The sequence below is a fragment of the Sesamum indicum genome, linkage group LG9 (genome assembly GCF_026168435.1).
Source record: "Sesamum indicum cultivar Baizhima isolate 11 linkage group LG9, ASM2616843v1, whole genome shotgun sequence".
Classification (NCBI taxonomy): Eukaryota; Viridiplantae; Streptophyta; class Magnoliopsida; order Lamiales; family Pedaliaceae; genus Sesamum; species Sesamum indicum.
Genome location: NC_142665.1, coordinates 827,744 through 852,685, shown reverse-complemented (window position 1 = coordinate 852,685; position 24,942 = coordinate 827,744). Strand labels below are relative to the sequence as shown.

The following is a 24,942-nucleotide window of genomic DNA, read 5'->3' as shown; positions in this document are numbered from 1 at the left end:
ACACTATGTTTTTTTCTAATTTGTAGTAGCGAAGATTTATTGGATTTCAGTACGTTGATTAATAAATTAAGTTTGTAAAAGATGATAAGATGTACCTCGATCGACTACGTAATTGGACAGTGAATATGTACAATTAACCCGGTCCACATCATTGTTAGACTGGCTCGATCAGCATTACTTCTACGTACGTCGTCGATAAATTTGACAAAGTTAATGATAATTATAGTGTTAATTACAATTATGACTGAGTAATTAAATATGAAATGAAGTTCTACTATCCATAATCAAAGGACATTATTAGCTGATTACTTGCGATAATCACAAATTAATCTCAATCTTATCATGGAACTATTCCAAGGAGAATTTTAAACCAATTTGAACAACTCCATAAACAACACTAATTAAGATATCATTTTCATTAGCGAACGAGATCTAATTCAATTGGCGAAGTTGAGATCTCATTATCTTATAAGATATTATGGGTTCGAACCATACAATGTGTGTGAGATATTGTCTCTTATAATAATAGGTGTTGTTGAGTAGGATATGATTATTACAATAGTTCTTGTTAAATATTAGTATAGACAGAAATGATTGTAATTGTAATCGATTTATTTCAATTAATAATAGTTCATCGCTTTTACTTAAAAAAGCTCGGCTTTCCAACCATTCTTGTGTGAGTATTTATCTAATTTAAGAATGATTTCTTATTAAATTATAGATTAATTACATTCTATCATCTAAACTATGACCGTTTTTACACTTTGGCATCTAAAATTTTTTTTTACTAACTTTCCATCTCAACTTTACAAAAGAAAAATATAAAAATTACATATACATCTCTTAATCTATAATGTAATTTCATAGAATCATAAATTATTTATTTATATTATATAATTGCGCATACATCTACAAAAACATCAACTTCTACTCCTTTTTTCAATGAAAAAGATTGATATCAGTTAAAAATACTCTTAAAAATTTCAAAATGTCCCTTGGTAAGACATTTATATAAATTTTCATGGACCATATTGCCTCCAACTAATTTTTGGGGGCGTCAGAATAATATTTTCTAGAAGAGAAATATAAACCCATAAATATATATATACATATACATATATTAATACAATTTTTAAGCTAAATTTATAACATTGCACGTTTTAAATTTGTCACACAGTAAAAAACATTTTTGTCTTATTTCTTTTTTTTTCAGAAGGCTTTATCCGTGAGGGCACTATTGACATTTCACACTTTCAAGCCCCCCTTCTTTTTTTTCCCTCCGAAAACACCTACAGGAGGGTTTTGTCATTATTCAAAAAATATGGGTATTTTGTATGATTACATCAAAGGTTAAAGGTATAAATGTAATTAATCCTAAAAAATTTACACAAAAAATAGTGTATTTTATGGCGCTCACATATTATTAAAAAATATAAATATAATATTTTTCATCATAAATAAATTCTTTAAATTTGTACATTACTGAATTAATAGTAGAAAATAAATTCTTAGGAAAAATTAATATTATTTTTGCGTACAGAAATGGATAGTGTTTAAAGCTTAAAGTTGAATAGGGGGAAGAAAAGAATATATAAATAGAAAAAGTATGAAATGTTTGAAGAGAGAATGTTGAAACACAAGAACAGAAAGGATGAAATGCGACACAGTGCCGCCAAACTAACCGGACGCCAGATGGAACATTTAATCGCAGTTAAATCATTCCCGTCACGTCCAGATCCACACCTGTCACGCTCTTCACCTCACCACTCCTCTCCTCTCCTCTCAATAAATATATATATTTATATATATGAATAATAATAATAATAATAATAATAATCCCCTGCACTCTGAGTTTAGAAATTCCTTTACCTTCTCTCCGTTTCAGAAAATCATTCCCAGAATTAATTTATTGAAAAAGGATAACGAAAGAGGAAAGGAGAATGGCTAGTGGGGAAGAGAGCCAGCAGAACGACGCCGTTTCCATCGAGCTACCTGCTCCAGCTGGCTGGGTTAAGAAGGTGTTTCTCTTCTCTCATCCCCCTCTTTTCGACCTTTATTTTTATTTGCTGCATTTTTCTCTTCTTTCGTTTTTTTGTTTGGCTGTATGGTGATGTAATTTTTGTCTGTTGTTGTGAGCGGCACTTGTGTTTTTGATTTTGAGTTGCTGAGGGTTCTACGATTTTGATTTCTGTGGTTGTGGATGTTGAGTTGCTGTTTAGTTCAAACCTACTTTGCTTTTTTTAATGTTTATGGAAATTATTTTTTGGATCAAGTGATGCTCTTGCTGTAATGCCCTCTCGAGATTGTGTAAATTGACTGCGCATTTAAGCTTTAAAGATGGAGTGTTTTTTATTGTTGAAGGTTTTTTCCCCTTCAATGAAATAAAATTAAGTTATAAGTCCATGTGTTTGAGTTATGAGCATAATTACTCATAGTATACTGAAACTGATTCATGCGATTTTTGTGAAGTATGATCATGTTTTCATGATATTTAGCGTTGAGGTGTTATTGTTATGTATATTACATCTTTAGTAATTTGGTACTCTTCTTCCTTTTGCATTATTTCCATTTCCCCCTTCCTGTGGAGTGTGGACCGACTCTGTTTTGCAAATTAAAATTGTTGCGCAGTAACTTTAATTTTGATAATTCAACTTCTAGTAAGCCATCCTATTGGTAGGAAAATAACTCAAGAGCATAGAAATCAACAAGCCTTACAGAGTCAATGGTCCTGAAAGTTTAATATACTTTTTTTGTTTTTTTTTCTGTCTCATTCAAGTGTATGGCAGAGTTTAAGAAACATGAGATGGTTGTTTACAATTGGCAGATAGCATCAAAGTGATGCAATACGCATTACTTAGCTGAATCAAAAGATATCTTATACTTGTCTATGGTAAGTGTATGTGTCCATTAATTAGACTACATGAGTTATATAGTCAAAATCAAGGTACTATAGACGCTTAGGAGGTCTGAAGAGGCTCCGCCCTATCCCAAGTATAGTCCTAACTAATAATGGCTGCATATGGCTTGCTAATTTTCTACATTCTCCATTTTAGCTGTGAAACTTACTCTGATTTTGTTTATCTTCTTTGCTTCTAAACTTCTGTTTTCCTCTTTGTTGCTTTTTTGAGAAATTATTAGTTTACTCCAAAGAAAGGCAGTACCCCTCAGAAGAATGACATTGTTTTCGTATCTCCCACTGGAGAAGAGATTAAGAATAAGAGACAGTTAGAGCAGTACCTCAAATCTCATCCTGGGGAACCTGCTTCCTCGGAATTTGACTGGAGTACAGGTAGTCTCTCTCTCTCTTTCTCTCATGCCTACCCATGTTGTGGTGCTAAAACAAATGAAAATATTTGATGCTGCTGAGAGTGCAAGAAGCAGATAAATGAACATCTGTAATGTGTTTGCTATGTCATGAGCATATGTAGTTTAGGAGCTAAATGAGATCAACCTGCTGCTGTTGTTCTGACCAGGTGACACTCCAAGGCGTTCTGCTAGATTGAGTGAAAAATCGAAGGCAGTTGAAGCACCCGCAAGTCAGTCCCCCAAGAAAAAGCCAAGAAAATCCAGCTCAAAGAAGGGTGCTAATGAGAAGAGTCATGCCGATGCTGAAGGTGAGGCCACAGATGATATAGATGCTGCTGCAGAAGAAACTAAAGGAAGTGCAGAGGCTTCTACTGCGGATATAAAAGATGTCGGCGATGGGGAGGTAGTTACTGAGGAAGGTCTTCTAGAAAAGCTCAATGTTGAAGCTGTAGAGAAGGAAAAGGAGATTGAATCCTCTGCTGTTGAACTCCCAAATGATGCCAATACCAAGAATGCAAATGCTAACAGAGAGGAACCCGATAATGCAACTACTGTGGCAGGAGATGCAAAACTTGAAGAATCTAAGGAGGCATCATATGATGTGCCAGTACCAAAGATTGATGAAACTAAGGTGGCATCTTCTGAGGTACCAGATACAAAGCACGATGAACCTAAGGACGCATGTCATGCTGAAAACAAAACTCCAGACGGGAAGGTTGAAAGTGCAGAAACAGTTGTGGTGGATCACGACAGTTCAAAGGAGAAACAATTGGCGGACGAACCCATCGAGAAGGACTCTGCTTTGCAAGAACCGGCAACGAGTAGCTAAAGCATTCCACCAATTTGTATTCTTTTGTTAGGGTCATGTTGTACTCTCATACTCCATCTGCCCTTAAGCTAGCATCCTAACCTTCGATTGTAGATCTGCTCTAGAAATAACTGGTTAGAAATTCTTGTAGCAATTGATGTTGATGTCTGCACCTTCCTCATGAACTGTAAGTTTGTAGATGTTCTGACAGTTGTTTCAGGGATACTTTTAGTCGGCACTTGTAAACTAAACCTGCTCTATGCGCACTGTCGCATGCTCTTATACTGATGATCGCAGAGCTGTTGTGTATGTGGTGGATCTTTTGGATATTTCTGATTGGTCACCCATCATTGGGTTCAATTATTTCAGTTGTCTCTTATGGTATACCCACCCCGACAGACAGCGATAATCCTTTCTTACTATTTTAGCACTAGCGAGAAGAATGCAAGTTGCATTAGATTCTTTCTAGATTCACTTGTAAGTTTAAACAAACAAATACTGTCGTTGTGAATGATGTGTTTTCTCCTCCGATGTATGACCTCCTCTAGGATCTGTATTAAACAGAACCCAGAAGTTCAATTATTTAGTTTTGTATAAGGTGGTGAATAAATTGAATTGAGATTGCTATTAAGGATAATTACATTTGCACTTCCAGGCTTATGTTTTATTCATATAAATAATTCATAATTTTTGAAAAAACATACGTACATAAAAATTTTAATATCATTTATATAAATTACTCTTACTTCTTAGAAGATTTCATATACATCTCTCATAAATATAAATAACATTACAAATTGGTCCTATGTGGTTTATGTACTTACGTGAAAAATATGCGTAACTTATATAAAAAATCATAAATTGAGAGATATAAATGTAATTACGTCTAATATTAATTAATTTGATGCGGAATGGACTTTGTTTTAGATTTTGAGGTCTCTATTATACCATTATTATTAATATAAATTAAATCTACAGGATGTAGCGACAGTAAGGACAAATATAATTGATTAAAAGAAATTTGGATAAAAAATATCCGGAGCCTTGTATGCCAATTTTACCCTTACTATAATATTCTATTTTCAGCTGTGTATTAACGGAACAAACAGAAAAGGTGACTACTTACGACAAAGTGTGGAAAATTCTATTCCTAATTTATTACTTCTTTGCTTATTCGGTGGCGAAACCTTTGGATCCGAAGCTTCGCTGTACCTCCAGTTCCAGTTATTATTCTTTCCACCGCCGTCACTCTAATACTCCATCACCTCTGCTCCCAAATTATACTGAAAAAATGAGCAATGAAAATTTGATCCTCAAGATCAGGCTGCTGCTTCTTGCTTGGTTTCATCTCCGATCCCAACCCGGTGAGCTCACCGTTTCTTGATTCTTGGTTTTGCAGTTAATTTCTGGTAATTTGCTTGATTATGTGTTTTTATTTAATGGGAGTGACTGTGAACTACTTGTTCTTCTCTGGGTTCGAGAATTATGGCCGAATCATGAGTATTTAGGAGTTAGAGTCGGGATCCGATATTGGATTTTGGGTTGTTTCTTTGCTAAGTAGCTTCTCCAATCACAATAACATTTGGTCTCATTGGCATTCCACCTTGAAAGGGTTTATTGACATGAAGATGACCAAGCGTCGGAATTTTTTTTTGGCCTTTTAAGGATTAAATTCGTTTCACTGAGGGTAATAATTTATATCATCATGAAGTATAAAAACGAGAACAGTGTCTTGATATTGTGTTTCTCCAGCACGAGCTGTGTGTTCTGGACCTTTGTCATGAAATGGAGTTGCGGATGTATTTCAGTTTTAGAAAGCTTCATTTCATTCTTTTTCCATTATCATTCTGCCAGTTAATTTAGCTAAAGACAGCGGGGGGGGGGGGGGGGGGTAAAAAGGAGAATCTGGCATTGTGGGTGGAGAACTAGGCCTGGATCATGTACTAGTACTTGGGAGGATGAAACATCCTTTTTCTTTATTATTTTCAGAATTTTATAGATGGAAAAAATTGTAAATCGTTAATTCTATTACTGGTATAAATGCTATGGATCCTCTTTTGCGTGATGCTTATACAAATACTGCAGAAAGCTATGGATATGTTTGACTAAGTGTGTCAAAACGAATGGTGTTACCAGCAGTTTCTTGGTGTTACCTGCACTTTCTTGACGATTACTTGCATACTGAGTCATTGTCAAGATATATTTTCATGCATAATACAGGGAGATTTGTTTTACCTGTGGATGACAGCAGAATGTGCGCATCTCTAATGTCCAAATTTTTCTTGATTATTTGCATTGAATAAATTTAAGGTCCACCATCTCTTGTGAAATGGTTCTCATACAAAGATATAAAGAAGGCAACTGACGGGTTTAAAAGAGTTATCCAGAGCTCTTCTCGAGGGGCTTCTTACAAGGCCATATTTCAAAATGGCCATCCTGCTACAGTAAAAGAAGTCAAACTTTCTGATGAAGATGATGATTCCTTCTATAGGGAAGTTCAACTCTTGGGCCGTCTGCATCACCGCCACATTGTTGCCCTTTGTGGGTTTTCCACTGGATCTAAGCGGTATTAATCTACATCACTGCTTACTGATTGCACTTTCTTGGATCTTATTTTTTTAATAATAGTATTACTCATTGCAAGAGATGCTTTCCCTGAAGATACAGTAAATTAGTTTTTCTTTCTTCTTCTCTTATCAGCATTTTATAGCATCTGTCGGTTAGGCAACTGCCAGTTGTGAATTCTAATGGAATCTCAGTTTTTAGCCTATTCCATTTTTGTTGGATCTTTTCTGGTGGAATGACCTATGTTGTTAATTGAAATGGGAGTTTGAGTCTTCCCATTACTTTGTTGCCTTCTCACAGGTTCCTAGTCTTTGAGAACATGGAAAAGGGGAGCTTAAAGGAGCATCTGTCTGGTAATTTTGCAGAAAATGTTCTTCTCCCTATTTTTCTTGTCTGAAAGTTTTCCTTGTCAGATCCTCTGAAGACTCCCTTGAATTGGAGAACAAGGCTACAGATAGCAATTGGCATAGCTGCTGCAGTGGTTAGTTCTCGAAATTTATATCCCATTATACAGTCTAAATACCCAATCTTGATTCATAATGATCATCCCTGAGAACATATCATCATGAAAGCGGTCCTTTAGAAAATAGAGAGTGATAAATCATGTTAAGAATGTGTACTGCTATACTTATGAACATCGTAAATTTATAATCAGGAATATTTGTTGAAGTGGTTCTCTTGATTACTCCTAATATGCAAGAAATGGTATTGCATTGAACGACATGACTTCCCAGTTGTTTCTGCTGCTTTTATACTTTAGATTTCAAACAGTTGCTTGCTCGTATTGGGTAAGCCTTGACATCTAATTGGGAAAGCCTCACAATGCAGGAATATTTGCATTTTTTCTGTGATCCACCAATTTATCATGTCACCATAAGTTCAAGCACCATAATGTTGGACGAAAATTTGATCCCAAAGGTAGCTATGCAAATACACTTTCAGCCCATTTTGCCTTATAAGTGGACGATACCATTTCAGACCAACAACATAAAAGTAAACCATTCTACTTCTTGCTACAGATTTCTGACATTAGCTTATTTAATGCTGCTGCAAATTGCATGAAGCCACCGACATCTTCTCGTTGTTCAAAAGGTATCGGTTTTGTACAAAAATCTTATCCAGTTTTAATTCTTCTACTTCCTGATCTTGCTCATGTTGCAGAATGCACAGAGCAGGGATGCAAAAACATGATCTTCCAACTTGGTTTGGTGATTCTGGAGCTGATCACTGGTCAATCATCAGAAAAGGGTGGTGTGGATTTAGTCCAATGGGTTCAAGAATCTCATTTTCCAAGATCCATACACAAGATGATAGATCCTGATCTTGGAAATAACTATGATCCAAGAGAGCTAAATGGTCTTCTAAATGTTGCAAGATTATGCATAAAATCTGTAGATAAGCCAAGAATATATACCCCTCAAATCTTATGGTACTTGCAGAAGAAGATAGGAATCACACGAAAATAAGTAATGATTGGGTGGTTAGATTCTTTCTGTACAGATTCACATGAGAAAACTATATTTTGTTCGATTGTTCAGTTCTGGTATACACAATATATTGCTCTAACTTGCTGCTGCTGGATGCTAGATCATATGTGGTTACATCTGATCCAAGGCACAGGGACCTGTTGGACCTATGATCACTGAGATTACATGTCTACTGGCTCGAAAGACGGGTAATTTTACTTTAGTATTTAAAATTTACAAGGGGAAAATAGCAAAGCACAAGGAAGAATTTCCAGCATGAAGCTTACTAGTTATTATAGCATCACGGTGTCAACTTGTTAACCGAATATTTATCTTGTACAATGCTTAGAGGTTGTTTGTGATTTGCGAGAAGCAGCGTCTTTTCTTAAAGTAGAAATTGATATCATAAAAATGTGTTTATCTAGTTGTGTGTTTTTGGACAGATTAATCTCAAGAATAGGTAAAAGCTGCTGCAGATTGATGTTATGAAATCAAACACAAAGTAGAAATGTTTAGTCAAGTATCAACTTCCCTACTTGTCTAAGCATTTATTTCTTCCGCACTTCAATCTCTACATCCAAATGTTTTGAAGGACAAAATGTGTTTGGTTAATGTCTTCTCACGGACGACTAACTAACTATTATGTATGCTGTCTTGTATACAAATTACAATAGGCGTGTTGTGTTGTGTTGTGTTTTCTCTTGTATCATATCATAGCCCACCAACTACTTTATTTTGTTTTTGCATTTTCATTTATATCCATCCACTTCATCTATTTATATAATTTGTTTGACGCCTCCTCCCGAAAACATTTAATTTGATGTATTATTACTCAAGACTATAATTTTAATCATTTCGTGATCATTAATATAATAATAACGGAATTGCGTATACCAACAGTCCAAGTAATTAATGTATTGGAGCTTATGAACAATTTATGTGAGAAATAAGTAACACGTAACAACTGAGTATTATTATGTATGGTGTGGATAATGAAAGGGCATATATTATATGGACAGTTGGTTGGATAGGGATAGAGTGTAGTGCTATACTACCCAAACCAAATCTCTACATATAAAAATAGTTAGTAATATATTTTACTGCTTAACTCATCGAAAACTCCATTATACTAAATTTTCTTTTCATCTATTTCTTTTCTTTCTTTTTTAAGGAAATAGAAAAACCCTTTACCGACACTGCATCTTTCAGTGTTTTTTGCAGCAGCTACCCCCAATCGCCCCTCCTAATTCATATCTATTAATTACATGCCGCCTACTCCTTACTAAAACAAAAGGCTTCTTATATATTATTATTATTATTATATTGATATTTTAAAACATTGGACGGGACAAACTTTTGTCCTTCACAGGACAGGAGACAAGAATTAAAACAAACAGACATTCATTGGGTAAAATCACATTATCAAGATGCAAAATGCATACAGCTTGCAACCACTTGCCCTTTCACTTGGTTCCATAAAGCAATATGAACCATACATCAATTGATCTCCTCTCCTATTTCCTTTGTCTTTTAGTGTATGAGTAAAAGTAATGTTCAAGTAAAGCATCCACAAAAATCTGCACTAGATTAGGATATGTAACCTTCAAATATTCACTTTTTGAAGCACAGAACGGGGAAACATTTCCAATTTCAAGAAGCATTATTATGTATTCAAAAAGGTGTAGTCTGAACAATTTTTATCTTTGCAAATTGCAAGTGCTTTTCAAATTTCAAATTATAATTCAATTGGGAATATGGGATAACCCAATGCCAAAGATAGGGAATGTCAAAGTTAGAAAAAAGAAGGTGAAAATACAAAAGAGTCGGTCGTCAAAAAGGTTATTCATATACCTTTATGCATTCTTTAATGCCCTTAATCCAAATAAATCAACAATGATATCTCTCAAATGAAAGGCAATAGGAATTGGCATTTGTGCATTATGGTAAGCCAAGAACTGAGAAGTGACAACTGTTCAATTTCTCATACATCCGTTCATACATATGTACAGAAGAAACAACTTCAAGGACCAAACTCCCAATCACAATCCCAACCACCCTATTTGCTTTGGGTGCATTAAACCTCCTATTTCAACCACCATGACAAATGGTACACCACCAAATTACACCTCAATGACACAGTTTGTAGTCCTAGATGTTTAATAGCTCCTCAGTGCTTCAGTTGGAATACATTGGGTTACTTAGGTTCAGGGCATTTATTTTTAACAGCCACTCAACAACCTAATCCCACTTGGGCACTCCAATATTCTTCTTCCTTTGAAAAGCCTCAAAATTTGCCTCCTGTCTGCGTCTTCTTCTGCAAAAGAAACAAGGAGAACATCGGGGTTAGATCACACTGTGTTACATTTCTACCAAGGACTAATTTTAGATCTATAAGTCTACGGAATTTCAGATCATTAATAATCTCCTTGATATCAACTAAAGTTTCTATAAAACCCCTCTGTTTGGAAGTATGCCAAGAAAGGAATAACAAGAATAATTTATGGCCATAGATCAAGAAAGGGTAATCTAATTGTTTCAACCTTAGGTTGTTTAGCATGACCAAGAATTGCAGCAAAAAGACACATTTTTACATCCTGCAGCCCACAGGAAGCATGATCACTGTCACCAAATTTGAATAAAGAACATCTCTAACATTGGATTCTCTCCACACTCTATCAAAATCATCCACCAAAAATGGCCAAGAAATGATAATGACTTTCCACTGACCAACCAACCATCTACAGAAACCCAAAAATGAACCGTACAGGATCACATTATCAAAATATGAACCACTTCTTCACCAACCCAAGTGACCCACTGAGCTAGTTCAACAAAGATAAACCCGAGTCAACTCAACTTCACAAGCTACATACAATTTCAGAAAAGTAAGCACAAGCAGGAATTATCTTCTACTTACCAGAGGCAAAATCAGTCCTTGAAGATGACCGAATCTGCAATTTCCATCAAAGGGTTCAAGCAATCGGCCGAGAATTTCCTTGCAAACATATAAGAATAACTAGAATTTGATTCCCTAAGCCTGTAAATCAGCTCAGGGGACACTTCAGCAGGGTGATAAGTATGTGGATGCCCGTTGACACTGTCAGTCCAATTAACTCTCGTCAATGTGTACTGAGTACAACCGTTGGGATCCTGCATCGACAACATTGTAGGGAAATAATGCTCCTCCGGATAGCAAGAATCGACATTCAAACAGGGCAACTTAAACTTCCTCCATAGTTTCCTATCCTTGATAACCATCAAAGTATGCTTTCGTGTAAGCACGAAAAACTGCGAGCCGACACGGAATTCATCGAAATGAACCTCTGGTAGCATCACATTCTCTCCCCTCGCGTTGTACCTATCCCACAAAGTAGGTTCATTGTCAAGAATTTCAATGTAGCTGGAAAACTCCAAATTCCTCGACAATCTGCCCAGATCAAAGAGAAAATTGTAGAAATAATTAAAAGAGTGAAGCGGGATGCAGTGCTGGGAAATCAGCGCGAAGTACGCATTGGAAGGGTCGTCGAGCATCGCGGTGGCGAGGAGGCGGCGAGCGGCGGAGATGAGAGTAGGGGAAGATCTTTGGGTTCTCTTTGAAGGGATAATTTTTCCTTTGAAAACGCCTTCTGGAGGAGGGATTTTGACAAAAGGGTCGGCGTGGATGTATATATTATAGTGTTTGGGGGTGACATTGGCGAAGAAGCGTTCCCATAAAGGGGCGAAATGGAGGGGGGAATTTGTGAGGAAAAGGAAAGCGATTTTGGGCCTGCGGAGGGAGGCGGAGAGGTGAGATTTGGCGGCGGGGAGGCGGGTGGGACGGCGGGAGAAATTGGCGGAATCCATGGCGATGGCTTTGTGGAAGAGGGAGAGGTCGTCGAGCTCATCAGGTAGGGAGATAGAGATTTGGCGTGGAGGGAGTATCCGCGGGGCTACGAAGAAGAACAAAACCGGCAAAGAGAGGAGGAGGATAAGGGCTGGGATTAGTGGGGAGGAGGAAGTGGAGATCACCGGCATGGCTGCGGTTCTATTCTCTCTCTCTCTCTCTCTCCTTTTCTTGGTTAATCAGTACATATAATGGGTTTAAGGGGTTTTAGGGGAGACCTAATATTGTGCGAGCGGTGGCGCTGGGGTTTGGAGCGGCGGCGATTGGTGGGTTACGGTGGTCTAAGAAACGAGAATGTTGATGGAGAAGTGAGGAAGGGGATATTGGGGTGTTGGGGGTATAATGGATTGGTGATAGATAGAGACTGAAGGAGAGAGTGAACAAATGGGGGGAAACTAAGGGAAAAGGGTAGCGGGTGTGGCGGAAGTCAGATATGACGGAAGTGGATGACGGCGTTAACATCATATCACCTTTTTTCTTTTATTCTCTTTTCTCATTTTTGTTTTCTGTTTATTATATCCAAACAAAATACTGTTTTGTTTTCCAGTTACTTTTTCCGACATTTTAGTTACCTCACTTTGGTCTCTCTCTTCATTCACAGTTACACACCACACCACCAAACGTTAATTTGATCGACAAAACAAAACAATCTAATTTAATATTTTTTCTTATTATATTAACTGATTTTCTAACATACATACATAGATATATATATATTCATGTATCCAATCCAAAAATTTTATTCCATATTACTCCAAACTCGATAGTGGATCATGATGCATCATTAAATGTGATTCAAGATGGATCCAATCTTGGTGTTGTGGGCTATTCACATAATTAAAAAAAAATGACAAATGAAAGGAGGCCGCGTGTAAAAGGCAAGACAGAGATTCTTTCACCAAAGCCTCCAACAGGAATCTATGTTCAGTTTGCAGTATTTGAGGTTTTAGCTCGTAAAGAGTGAAGTGATGAGGTCGTCTCTAGATTGGTGGATAGTAATCTTTTATTCGGAGTTTTCGTCGTCTTCCCATCATACAACTCACCAGAAACAAGATATGCACATGAAATGAAATCTAATTAGACAATTCCATTTACAGCTCCAAAAACAATGTAATGTAAAAAACATAGACAGACCAAATTCATTACTCCATGTAAATAAATACTAAATAGTAGTACGATAACATTTCTTTTCCTGGAGAATCCATAACATTGATGAAGAAGATATGAAACCCCGCCGCATAGGTCGAATTGCACGGCTATCGCGGTTCACTTTTCAACTCGGTCGAATAATTCAATGTGAACTCATTGGTGAGGGAACAAGGTACAACCACTCTATCTTAACATTAAGTGTAGAGAGGTAGATATAGTGCCAGGAGAACAGGCATCTGGTAGCTTGAGTAGGAGACGAATGATAATGCTGATGAACCAATGAAAACAACAATTTTTTACGTCGACAGTTGGTGTTTGTACCCGTCTATCTTATGTAATCAACAAGCAGTCTGCCTCCTATCTCAGCCGTTATTCATAGAAGAATCAGGAACTGATACAGAGCATCTATACACGACCATGCCGTTAATGGAAGTGGCTGCTGCAGAATACAAGAGGACATTGTGCTGTTATTGGAAAGTTAACGAGCGACTTGTGGAGTGAGCTTTGGGGGCTTGATATCATTCGCATTCAGTTTGGTTTTGGCCTTCATGGACTTTGGAGCAATAGGAATCCTTTTAACAGCAGGCCGATTGAGTAGCTTGACTGGTTCAGCCCCATGCCGCACCCCTGGTCAAATCAGATTGCAAAAAAACAGGCAAATTCAAATTTGCTCATAAGGGAAGATACTGAGTGACTTCACACTTGGTTCAGCCATGTATGCACCATCATACTTGATTGACAGAATTCAAATGATTTTCAGAAGTGGCCTTTATGAACTAGAATGACATGGATTTGAATATTTGCATTACTAGTGGAACCAGAGAAATTTCACAGGTTGAATCAGAAAACATTTTGGGTTGAATTTGGATGGGTATGTATTCAAAATTATAAGTATGGTAAAAATATTCATGTTAGCAATTATGGAATACCAGCAAAAAATTGTTTTGAGTAGAGCCAGTATGTTCTGTGCCATATAGATGTGCTTGGAACGAGGGGAGAGAGAGACTTACCGCTGTCAGGCAGCGACAATCGCTTATTTCCTGGTTTATCTTCAAGTGCTGATCTCTGTTTAGGAGTACTGCGTGATCTAGGTCCAAGTTTGGTCGTTGAGGCAGCTTCCCCAACCAAGTTTCTGGAAACAGGCCTAGAACTCCTATTAGAAACAAGCGTGGTTGGTGTTGCTTGCACATTTGGTGACTTGCTGGGTGCAGAGCTGCAGCCTTCAGAACGAGAGGCAGCCCTCTTCCCATTTGAAATGTTTGAGTTATTGCTTGAACGAGGAACCATTTTCCCATTTCTAGTATTTGACATTGATCTTTTCCCTGTGGAAATTGACTGAGTTGCGGGTACATCCTGTACATCAGCAGATTCAGCCTCACCAGCTCCTATTTCATCTAACAGGTCAATGTCTAACAAGCAATTTTCCCATGGGCGAACAGCCATCCATCTCTCCAACCAATTCCAGCCCCAGTTGCTCTTATCCGGTTGAAGACCAGCAGGTATTACCTGTTGCCTTGACCCTGCCTGCCACTGTTACAAGAAGGATTCTATTTGAGCACATTAGGAAATTGAAAGAATGATGACAAATTTTTCCATCAAAGAACTTGTGATTTCTGTTCTTCTCAAAATGCAAAGTAAAAATCTTAAGGTCTTAAAGATTCAGTCTTCAAATTATGTCACTGCAGAAGTTTACCATAAGAATCCAAGAATGACGCTCTACCCCAGTGATCTTTCTTTAATTTGAACAAAAGAAGAGGGCAGTTGATGCCAGAATTTCAAGACCTTAAGGATGTAAGATTCTGTTGTGCCCCTGATCACAATTAAGTAACTTGCAGTCTAGCAGAATAATGCAAGAAATCCTCCATTCCATAAACTCTCTTCTAATCTTTACCTCAATAAACTCACTCGAACATTTATATAAAATGATCTTGGTCCATGCTCAAAATCCCTCCGAAAGGACAGAGTACACAAACTAAACCACAAAAGTTCTCAGTAAATCTCATAAACCATACAACACAAGTCTGTGAAACTCTACCAAACATTCCTATCAACTTCCTATCAAGATACATTCTGTATAACAAATGCCAAAATATGTTACTCATGCCTCGCAATGCTGATGCTAAGTCTAAGGAACTTCTGACTGAACACTCTAACATATGGTTTTAAATCTTTTTACAACCGTTTTTTTCTTTCCGGTAAGCATCTGACGAGATACTTTTAGTGTAGCAATTCAAAGATATATAGAGTAACTAATAATTTGTAATGAATATGATAGGTTGGTATAAAATATTGTACTTTCTAATCATTTTAGCTAAATTATGTTTGGGCTGACTGTAAAAGTGTTTACCTGGCGAGCTAAAGCATAAGCCTTAGCTTTTTCACGCTTAGCCGCTGCCTCCTTCCTTTTCAATAACTTGACTTGAATTTCTTGAGCAGACCTACCACCGCCACACCACCCTTCCTGTATTAACAGTCAACAAATTAGAGAAACAAAAGTAAGTGGCAGTAGTTTAAATAATGCTCCGAACCAACGCATTAAAGTGGAGTGTTTCTAGATCATGTAAGGTTTTCACCAATTTAGGAATAAGATTGGGTCCACATAAATATTTATAAATATGAGACCTCGCCATGCAAAGGCATGGCAGAAGGGTTGTCAGTTGTCTGTATCCAATGATCTAATGCACATTCATGAAACACGCCAGAATTTTTTACCAGCCAAGGATTCATTCCACAGTGATATGCCAACTCTTTTTATCAAGGAAAACAATATAAGATTAAGTAATACTACATAACCAACAATAATGTTCATAGCCAACCCACAGAAGAATGATGGTGGATAGAGTAACAATGATACTCGAGCAAAAATAAACTTAATCCCAACTTCTTCTCTTATCTTGATATATTCTATTGTCAGAAGAATTTGTGTTTACCTATTTCAGCACTTGCATATGAGCGAGAGTCCAAGTTAACTGAAAGTTAGAAAGAAAGGAAACTCCTGGAGCTATGAAGCTATATCAGTTTCTGATGTGCTATTTGTAAGTAATTTATATGTCCATCAACATGCAAAATTTCTCTAAAATAGTGTGAAGTGAGAACCATTTCAAAAAAATATTATTAGGGTCTGCAGCTTACTTCAATGTCTTTAACACGAGCCTCGTGTTCGAGTTGTTGTCGAAGTTTCTGCTCTGCTGTTTGATTCTCTAATGTCATACGAACACGGTTCGCTCGGACGCGAGCCTGAACTCTTACTAAAGCTTGCATACAATGGAGAGCAATGGCAGATTGCTTTCTCACAGCATGACCCCTGACAAGAGCTTGAAGTCTCACCAGTCCTCTTAAAGCATGTAAGGCTCGTCTAGCCTGATAGGCAACAAAATAAAGGAATACATGAGTTATTGGAAGGTTAGAAAGTAACTTAGCAGTCTAGAAAAAGAATGACTTGTATACCAAAAATCCTCTGAACGCTGTTTGGATGTGTATGGCTGCCCATTCTTCTCCCATATTCTGTTCAAATTGAGTTGCATTTTGCACCTGAAGTGAAGTAGAAGGCGAGCTAGCCGAGTCTGAAACTGAGTGGAAGTTTGCATCTTCAGCAGCATTTGGCACCTGAAGTTGAGTAGAAGGCGAGCTAACCGAGTCTGAAACTGACTGGAAGTTTGCATCTTCAGCAGCATTTTGCACCTGAAGTTGAGTAGAAGGCGAGCTAACCGAGTCCGAAACTGACTGGAAGTTCGCATCTTCAGCAGCATTTTGCACCTGAAGTGAAGTAGAAGGCGAGCTAGCTGAGTCCGAAACTGACTGGAAGTTTGCATCTTCAGCAGCATTTTGCACCTGAAGTAAAGGAGAAGGCGAGCTAGCTGAATCTGAAACTGACTGGAAATTTGCGTCTTCAGCAGCATTTTGCACCTGAAGTGAAGTAGAAGGCGAGCTAGCTGAGTCTGAAACTGACTGGAAGTTTGCATCTTCAGCACCTTCTATTTCTGTAGCGACATTCTGATTCAACTCATTTTCAAGTATAACACTATCAATTTCAGCTGAGTGTGTCCTTTGGTCCCAAATCGTGTCGGTGCTCCCAGACCCCTGTACGGCGAAACCAATTTGCGATTATAAGTTCATGCCCGTTCAATCAAATTCCTTATATCTGGAACTTAATAGAAATATTACTATTAAGTAACATTCGAAAGGACTGCTGTAGCTGTGCACAGTTTGAGCGGCAAGGAGAAAGGACTGTGGCAGTTGAGTTGGAAAAAAAGCAGGTGCTTCTACCAATTCCTAAAAACCAGGGGATTTGCAAGTGATGGTCCAGGGCCATGGGTTTGGATGTAAAGAAATTTCTTCCTTCCTCAGCTTCTATAAACACCCTATTTTTAGTTCATTTTCTTAATCTAGAATGAGGACAGGCTATGTAGAAAGGGTTCCAGAAGTAAGAAGATAATTTTATCAAATTCCGTGATCTATGAAAAAATATATTCTATTATGAATTGAGAAAGAAAATAAGTTAAACTCGGGGGGGGGGGGGGGGGGGGGGGAACGAAAGAAAGAACAAGAAACATTGTTTTGTCCAAACCATTCATTAAAACTAATCCCGCGCTACTTCCTCTACTTATGGGCAGCTAAATTGACTATGCATAGCTCTCTGCTTCCACCAATTTTGCGCAGCTTAATGTAGGAAAATTACAACATATGGTTAAAAATATGCCTTCTCTTTTGTGTGTGTGCGTGGTGGAGGATGGGGGGATAAAAAATATAATCAGAAACTTCCACTGACATTTTCAACCTTCTCTGGAGACGGTGATTTATTGGATCTCTTCAAATTAAGCAAAGCTTTGACCCATTTCTTCGGCGCACCCATTTCTGTCAGACCTGCCACAAAGAGGTTAAAGAAAGAATGACAATTCGGCATGCATGCAAGAAACAATTTCATAAAAGAAGCCGCAATTTTCCACTCAGAATAGTTCAACAGAGTGTAATACGAGTTAAATACTTCATCTCCAGCTCCCCGAGCACCTGAATTGAGAGGAGAACCGAACTAACCTGCTGTAACAGCTCCTAATTTCAGGACACCCCAATTTCTGTCATCGTGAAATCACTATCCACATACCGGAAGTTCGTTTCGGATAATTTATGGAGACAACTTGGAGAGTTCAACGAGAATTCTATAGATCTGAAACCTATTTCCGGAAATGATGGACCCATCGCCGACGGTCGACAGAGGACACAAAACTGACAAACAATAATGGAACTAGTTGGGCCTAAACGAATAGAAGGCGGTCCCGGATTCTAATCAAATACGGTCTCGGATAACTCTTGGATTTGAATTGAGTCAGTCCTATCCGCACTCTAACCGACAGGATACGGGTTAAGAACTCGGATCTTCGGATTCAATCATCGTGGGCATAAAATCTTCTGTCGGATGTTTTGAGTTCGAATTATATAAGGTAGATGCACGAATGGATTGATACGTGTGTATTAAAAAATTGTAAATTTTAGGATTACAATTTAATTTATAAACCAAAAAATAATATAAAGAATTTACCATAATGATGGGAACATTGTAATCGCATTTTTATTAATTAATCAAGTTTGTATGTATAAAATTTTCCACAAACACTAATGATGCCTCAACTTAATGATAAAATTAAGATTGAGGTCCCATAAACAAATTCGAGTCCCATCGAACTTATGGGTATATATATTTTATTTTATGTGAGTTATTATAATATATTACTATTATTAATCATTAAATTGCTTATAAACTCGTCTAAATCTTTGTAGCACTTAGTGTTTATATATTTTGTAGCATGTAGTCCCACAAATTCACAATTGAAATTAAAAAGAAAAAGAAAAAAGTAGCATATTTGCAATATGATAAAAACACATACTAACCTCCAAATTATTTTATCTGGGTTTAGAAGCGCTTTAATTCCTTAAACTTAGACCTGAAATTGAAAATTGGTATTGTTTTAGTATATTTTTTTGGAATGTCAAATATAATCAATGTCTTTAAAAAAACATGTAATGACAACAAAAGAGGCAAAACCTCATGTAAATCATGTGTATAATTTGAGTTAGTTTGAAGTTTTAACCAAAATCACAAACTGTAATATATAAAAAAATATACATTTGCAACAAAATTACCCGGACAGTCAAAATGTAAAAACTGATGCAAGATGTTTGTTGACGAGAGAAATAATGCAAATTTTAGGATCACAAACATATATATTTTTCTTGAGAGATCATGGCTACAAAAATGCAATGAGGCAAATGATATATATATCTTTTTTTACCCTGAAAAATCAAATAGACCCCGAAAACATTTAGATACGTAAACACATGCTCGGATATGAATAAATACGAAAAAAAGAAATGAGAAAACCTTATATTTCTTGCTGCTCCAGGAAATGAAATATGGTGGATTTATATTCTTAAATCCAATAAAAAGGTTGTAACTAAATCCATGCAACTTCAGTCGACGCTGGAGAATTTGGAAAAGTAAATTTCAGATCTTTTGTGTAATGATTTTTATAATTTTTCCAAAGTGAAGTTGAAAATGGATTTATTCCCTTTTATTTTTGTACAACAACAACGAAAAAAGAAAAAGAAGACAACAAAGAGAGGTGTTTTTTTTTCCTTTTTCATTTTTTGTGCGTTTATGTTTGTAAGAATACATTAGCGTTGGAGAAACAACGAAAATAAAGACTCCATCCAAAAAATGTGGTCAAGAGCACGTAGCGGAGTTACATCGATATTTACCGTCGATTTATTTGAATATACGATATTATCAATTTTAACTGTTTTGTTGTGTGGATAAATAAGAATCTAACGGAGAAATTATACTGTAGAATCGGTAATTATTTTTTATTTCATCTTTTGTTTTGTTTGCTCCTTTTATTTAAGGAGGGAATTCAACATCATTTTTTTATAGTCACTTTTTATAAAATTGTTTTTTTTATGATTAATTATCTTATAATCATTTATACAATTATAGGGCAAAGCTGAGTCGATGTTCTTTTAGGTTAATAGTTTTGCTATTAAATATCATGAGCTCGAAAATTTATTAATAATATAAAATTTATTATATTTTGTGAGTATATTATGAATTGATGATAATCTTGTTACAATACTTTTTCGGTGAAGATTATGGCTCGATTCGGTTTATAATTAGGAGCGAACATTTTGGTCGAATAATTTGAGTCCCGATCAAGTCTGAATATATAAATATATTTTTCTATTTAATAACAACCCGATACTCGATTTATAAAGTTCAAGTAGGGGAATTCTGTCTGTTCAGTTTTCTTGGTGTGTTTTAACTGTTTGTTGTGTAATAATAGTTCAGTTGATTGAATTTAAATTTCTTATTATACTAAATTACTAATATAGTATATTAAAATATTCATAACTTTTATAAACTCAAAACTAAAAGTTATATATTAAAGAAAAACTATAAGTCATTAAATTTGTAATGCTAAATTTGTGAATATCTATAAAAAAAAAAATCTTTTGTCGTACTATTTTTTGAATACTATCCAAATTTACTATTTAATTCATTTATCTTTAATAAAATAAAAATAATCAGAATAGTAATTTCAATATTTTTTTTAATAATCTTACAATTATATATTTTTTTCTCTCACCCATTACTCCTCGTTTCTGTCCCGCTTTATTATTAATGTTTTTTAACTATCACAAATTATCATCTTTTAATAAATCAATAATTATAATTTATTTTTTCTTTCTCACCTCACTCTACTTTATTTTTTCTTTTTTTCTTTTTCCTCTTTCTCATTCCCCACACCACTATTTTTTTGTTTTTCTTCCATAATTTTTTTTTTTCTCTTCATCTCACACTACAATTATTTTCTATATATTTGCAAGGATTGCATATCGCAATAACTATCATCATAACAAAAAAGTAAAGAAAAATGCAATATCGGCACTCTTGAATATCCATAAAATTTGAGTTAGAATCGAGTAATTATTCCAACTATTCTAAATATCAATTACCCAACGTGATTTATTCAGATTGCCGAACCCAACTCGATACCCACACATTGATAGTAGTACGGTGATTAAGTTGTGCAATATTTCGAATTTCAATTCTTAAATTAAAATAATTATAGCAATTTTTAATTTTATTCATTTATATTATATAAAAAAGAAAATGTATTTTTCTATTACAAATGACGGTTATGATACCGCAATACTAATTTTATTGTTATCCCAATAATACTCATAAGTTGATTTTTTTCCTTTCTTTTTTAGAAATATGATGTGTTGGTTTATATATATATTTTTTGTTCATAATATATTTTAAAATATAAAATATTATTTATTATATGTATACAAGAATGATGACCCACGGCAGCTAGTATGATTAAAAAAATAAGAAAGTAAGATGTTCATTTTCTATCAAAGTTACGAAGATAATAAATTTTTTATTCTCATAAAATCGCTAGTAATTAAATTCAGCAAGGATAATCTTCCTCGAAGCGCCCAGTCAAACACACGTTTTTATAACTAAGTGTTCAAACGGTCAAGACAGAAAGCGCGGTTCTTCTCCTACAAAATTGCGCAGAATGATCTAGAAGCCAAATCCAGGCCGTGTATTGAAAATGGACGGCTGATATCCCCACTCCGAGGCCAAAAGATTATAAGGGAAAAAATGCAGAAATAGGTGGAGAAATCCAGATCATTCAACCTCCTCCAAAATCAGCGCACGAAACACCATCGCTGGATCCAACGGCCAGGATCGGGTCATCGGTCGATCTAACCGTCAAGATATCCCTTGTATAAATGCCCCCGTACCCACTCATGCTTGTTTGAGTCTCTTTTGTTTAGTTGTTTTCCTCGTGGCGATCCATCGCTGCTTTCACTTTCTCTCTCTCAAGTTTGTGAAAATCTGTGCACTAAATTGTCGATCTGTGTCCCAATTGGGTGGATTTATCTTGATTTAGGGTTCTTCAAAAGTAATTGAAGATGTTTGGGAGGGCCCCGAAGAAAAGTGATAATTCCAGGTACTATGAGATTCTTGGGGTGCCCAAGACGGCATCTCCGGATGATTTGAAAAAGGCATACAAGAAAGCAGCTATTAAGAATCATCCTGATAAGGGTGGTGATCCTGAAAAGGTATCAATCGTTATTTTGTCCCCCCCCCCCCTAATTTTTTAATGTTCTTTTCCTGTTGTTTTCGTCAGTTTTTCTTTTCTTTGATGTAGGGTTGTGGCAATTTTCCGTGTTTTATATGTTTCGTCTGTTATGTGGTTAAGTAGCATCAATTACGTTGTAATGGTGAAGGGAATGGAATTAAATAACTGATGCAATTATCTTAGGCACCATTCTGAGCTATAGGTATTAGTGATGGACTTAACTCTTAAGTGAATACCTGTTGCAGCCGGAGCGGCCAGTTCATAATGTCTATATGCTGTGATCTTTAATATCCAATCATTATATGTATACACTATGGTCTTTAAAATTCAATGCGCAGTGGCATATTTAATTAAGCTTGAAGTAGATAGCTAAGTGTTGAAGGTGGCTAGGACTTCATATACACATGGTTATGAAAGTGATTCTGGTTGTTGAACTGAATGGATACATCTTTTGGTTAAATAACTTTATGTTGAATAATTTTGTCTGTCTAAATGTTACTCAAAGAATATGTGATGGGCATTGTTGTTAATTTTGATGGGTTCACATGATGTGATGTTGTTATTGAGCTGATGACTTTGTTAAATCTGTTTTATCCATCTATCCTCTTTTTACTGCTTAATTGAGTGTAAGATTAACACCTAGTGAATTGTTTGTGTCTGCAGTTTAAGGAGCTTGCCCATGCTTATGAGGTATTAAGTGATCCTGAAAAACGTGAAATATATGACCAGTATGGTGAGGATGCACTCAAGGAAGGAATGGGTGGCGGAGGAGGCATGCACGACCCTTTCGACATCTTCTCATCGTTCTTTGGTGGAAGCCCATTCGGAGGTAGATATCTTGCATACAAAAGGATTTTGTATTTTGACATTAATTTGAATTAAGGTCTGGTTACACTGTGTATGTTTGGGTAAGCTGAGGTATAATCGGGACCCTCTTTGTATAACCAGGTGGTGGTAGCAGTAGGGGACGCAGACAAAGACGTGGAGAAGATGTAGTTCATCCATTGAAGGTCTCTCTCGAGGATCTTTATCTTGGGACCACGAAGAAGCTTTCTCTGTCACGTAATGTAATTTGTTCGAAGTGTAGTGGGTAGGTTTCTCACTTTGCCTTGGGGCTTGCAGTTGCTTTGATTGTTCCCGTGATGTCCCATGTGTTTTCTTTGCTTTTCTGGCTGACAGTAAAGGATCGAAATCTGGAGCATCGATGAAATGCTCAGGTTGTCAAGGAACTGGTATGAAGGTAACAATTAGGCAGCTTGGCCCTGGCATGATTCAGCAGATGCAGCATCCCTGCAATGAATGCAAAGGGACAGGTGAAACTATCAGTGACAAAGATCGATGCTCTCAGTGCAAAGGTGAGAAGGTTGTTCAGGAGAAGAAAGTCTTGGAAGTCCATGTTGAAAAAGGCATGCAAAATTTGCAGAAGATTACATTCCCTGGAGAGGCTGATGAGGCGGTATGGTTGTTTAATCTAATTATGATTCTGCGGGACATAAGGTTTGCTATGCTTGTAAGACTGAATATATGCTTGGTTTGAATTCTTTTACAGCCTGACACTGTCACTGGAGATATAGTCTTTGTGCTCCAGCAGAAGGAGCATCCTAAATTCAAGAGAAAGGGCGATGACCTTTTCGTGGAGCACACTCTTTCGCTCACTGAGGCGTTGTGTGGCTTCCAGTTTATATTGTCTCACCTGGATGGCAGGCAGCTTCTCATCAAATCACAACCGGGAGAAGTTGTGAAGCCTAGTAAGTGTTTCTTCCTTGGCTGTTTGTAAATACTTGGTTCTGCTAGTTTTCCAGTCTACTAATGCACTTTTTGTTGTTTGTTGATGTATGTAGACTCTTACAAGGCGATCAATGATGAAGGAATGCCAATGTATCAAAGGCCATTCATGAAGGGCAAACTGTATATTCATTTCAATGTTGAGTTCCCGGATTCCCTCAGTCTAGATCAAGTTGGCGCCTTGGAGAAAATCCTGCCTCCGAAGCCCCAATCACAATTGACTGATATGGAGATTGATGAATGTGAGGAGACAACCTTACATGATGTCAACATTGAGGATGAAATGAGAAGGAAGGCTCAGCATCAAGAAGCCTATGAAGAGGATGATGAAGATATGCATGGTGGAGCCCAAAGGGTTCAATGTGCTCAACAGTGATGAATTAAGTGTAGAATACTGGCACTTGGGTCTGGTTCAATACTTTTAAGGTCTGTTGCTGGCAGAAGAAATATTTGTCCTTGGGGAAACACTACCCTGTTTGAATTTTATAATGGGAAAAATATAATTCTGTCAAAAGTAAGTGCTACTTTGCATAACTTTTGATACAATTTTGGCTGATTGGCTAGTTTTCTGGTTGGAGATTCTCTGCGTGGGAATGGGAGGATACTCCGGCTGTAACAAAAGCACATGCTAAATACGCCTTTTGGTCATGTTTAAGATGATTCACATTGCTCGAGTATGTTTAAGTGTTTTTTGCTGTTTAATATGTTCTTTTCCATAAATGAGATGGTATTTCTCATATTTTCTTTATAACTGCATTTTACCTTGGTTAAATATATGAGACCCTTGGGTATTTTTATTTGCAGCATTTTTTAGGGGTCAATCTGTGTGAATAA

General features: G+C 36.5%; 5 protein-coding genes across 14 annotated transcripts; 3 read left to right on the top strand and 2 right to left on the bottom strand.

The window, feature by feature from the left end:
• Positions 1-1,785: 1,785 nt before the first annotated feature.
• On the top strand, positions 1,786-4,477 carry LOC105170070 (uncharacterized). 2 transcript variants are annotated; one of them, XM_011090669.3, is made up of 3 exons: positions 1,786-2,018; positions 3,139-3,289; positions 3,474-4,477. In XM_011090669.3, exons 1-3 carry the CDS (start codon positions 1,941-1,943, stop codon positions 4,133-4,135), a joined length of 891 nt encoding a protein of 296 aa, XP_011088971.1. In that variant the 5' UTR covers positions 1,786-1,940; the 3' UTR covers positions 4,136-4,477. The 2 variants fall into 2 exon arrangements, with proteins under 2 accessions (XP_011088971.1, XP_088740539.1); XM_088884413.1 differs by lacking the exon at positions 1,786-2,018 and adding an exon at positions 2,043-2,307.
• Positions 4,478-5,252: 775 nt separating this feature from the next.
• LOC105170071 (Protein kinase superfamily protein) lies at positions 5,253-8,854 on the top strand. Of its 5 annotated transcripts, XR_002287757.2 has the most exons (9): positions 5,255-5,478; positions 6,425-6,680; positions 6,980-7,032; positions 7,093-7,160; positions 7,508-7,597; positions 7,699-7,771; positions 7,841-8,145; positions 8,267-8,354; positions 8,589-8,854. XR_002287757.2 is itself a non-coding variant. In XM_011090671.3 (8 exons), exons 1-7 carry the CDS (start codon positions 5,406-5,408, stop codon positions 8,143-8,145), a joined length of 918 nt encoding a protein of 305 aa, XP_011088973.1. In that variant the 5' UTR covers positions 5,255-5,405; the 3' UTR covers positions 8,267-8,854. The 5 variants fall into 5 exon arrangements, 3 of the variants coding, with proteins under 3 accessions (XP_020552229.1, XP_011088973.1, XP_088740547.1); XM_011090671.3 differs by having other exon boundaries at positions 8,267-8,854; XR_848471.3 differs by having other exon boundaries at positions 5,256-5,478; positions 7,841-8,354.
• Positions 8,855-10,101: 1,247 nt separating this feature from the next.
• On the bottom strand, positions 10,102-12,408 carry LOC105170072 (glycosyltransferase BC10). Its single transcript, XM_088884378.1, has 2 exons — positions 11,063-12,408; positions 10,102-10,459 (listed from the first exon to the last, which is right to left on the bottom strand). Exon 1 carries the CDS (start codon positions 12,157-12,159, stop codon positions 11,074-11,076), a length of 1,086 nt encoding a protein of 361 aa, XP_088740504.1. The 5' UTR covers positions 12,160-12,408; the 3' UTR covers positions 10,102-10,459; positions 11,063-11,073.
• A 687-nt stretch (positions 12,409-13,095) lies between these two features.
• Positions 13,096-19,082, bottom strand: LOC105170074 (protein IQ-DOMAIN 5). 5 transcript variants are annotated; one of them, XM_011090677.3, is made up of 7 exons: positions 19,064-19,082; positions 17,946-18,040; positions 16,625-17,257; positions 16,310-16,537; positions 15,525-15,638; positions 14,188-14,707; positions 13,096-13,804 (listed from the first exon to the last, which is right to left on the bottom strand). In XM_011090677.3, the coding sequence occupies exons 2-7, from the start codon at positions 18,027-18,029 to the stop codon at positions 13,656-13,658; spliced, it is 1,728 nt and encodes a 575-aa protein (XP_011088979.1). In that variant the 5' UTR covers positions 18,030-18,040; positions 19,064-19,082; the 3' UTR covers positions 13,096-13,655. The 5 variants fall into 5 exon arrangements, with proteins under 5 accessions (XP_011088979.1, XP_020552548.1, XP_011088978.1 ...); XM_020696889.2 differs by lacking the exon at positions 19,064-19,082 and adding an exon at positions 18,212-18,536 and having other exon boundaries at positions 17,955-18,040; XM_011090676.3 differs by lacking the exon at positions 19,064-19,082 and adding an exon at positions 18,212-18,532.
• Positions 19,083-21,896: 2,814 nt separating this feature from the next.
• Positions 21,897-24,810, top strand: LOC105170075 (dnaJ protein homolog). The gene is made up of 6 exons (XM_011090680.3): positions 21,897-22,303; positions 22,987-23,152; positions 23,272-23,413; positions 23,503-23,779; positions 23,873-24,071; positions 24,165-24,810. The coding sequence occupies exons 1-6, from the start codon at positions 22,154-22,156 to the stop codon at positions 24,482-24,484; spliced, it is 1,254 nt and encodes a 417-aa protein (XP_011088982.2). The 5' UTR covers positions 21,897-22,153; the 3' UTR covers positions 24,485-24,810.
• The last annotated feature ends 132 nt before the right edge of the window (positions 24,811-24,942 follow it).

Bases quoted from the DNA above. Each gene is read 5' to 3' on its own strand.
- LOC105170070 (XM_011090669.3), top strand. From the start codon at position 1,941: ATGGCTAGTGGGGAAGAGAGCCAGCAGAACGACGCCGTTTCCATCGAG. The intron at 2,019-3,138 runs GTGTTTCTCTTC...AGAAATTATTAG, and splicing joins CAGCTGGCTGGGTTAAGAAG to TTTACTCCAAAGAAAGGCAG. The intron at 3,290-3,473 runs GTAGTCTCTCTC...TGTTCTGACCAG, and splicing joins GGAATTTGACTGGAGTACAG to GTGACACTCCAAGGCGTTCT.
- LOC105170071 (XM_011090671.3), top strand. From the start codon at position 5,406: ATGAGCAATGAAAATTTGATCCTCAAGATCAGGCTGCTGCTTCTTGCT. The intron at 5,479-6,424 runs GTGAGCTCACCG...AATAAATTTAAG, and splicing joins TCATCTCCGATCCCAACCCG to GTCCACCATCTCTTGTGAAA. The intron at 7,598-7,698 runs GTAGCTATGCAA...TTCTTGCTACAG, and splicing joins ACGAAAATTTGATCCCAAAG to ATTTCTGACATTAGCTTATT.
- LOC105170072 (XM_088884378.1), bottom strand. From the start codon at position 12,159: ATGCCGGTGATCTCCACTTCCTCCTCCCCACTAATCCCAGCCCTTATC.
- LOC105170074 (XM_088885251.1), bottom strand. From the start codon at position 18,101: ATGAAATTGTTTCTTGCATGCATGCCGAATTGTCATTCTTTCTTTAAC. The intron at 17,258-17,945 runs GTCAGTGGAAGT...TTCGCCGTACAG, and splicing joins CTCCAGAGAAGGTTGAAAAT to GGGTCTGGGAGCACCGACAC. The intron at 13,805-14,187 runs GTAAGTCTCTCT...TGATTTGACCAG, and splicing joins ATTGTCGCTGCCTGACAGCG to GGGTGCGGCATGGGGCTGAA.
- LOC105170075 (XM_011090680.3), top strand. From the start codon at position 22,154: ATGTTTGGGAGGGCCCCGAAGAAAAGTGATAATTCCAGGTACTATGAG. The intron at 22,304-22,986 runs GTATCAATCGTT...TTGTGTCTGCAG, and splicing joins AGGGTGGTGATCCTGAAAAG to TTTAAGGAGCTTGCCCATGC. The intron at 23,780-23,872 runs GTATGGTTGTTT...ATTCTTTTACAG, and splicing joins CTGGAGAGGCTGATGAGGCG to CCTGACACTGTCACTGGAGA.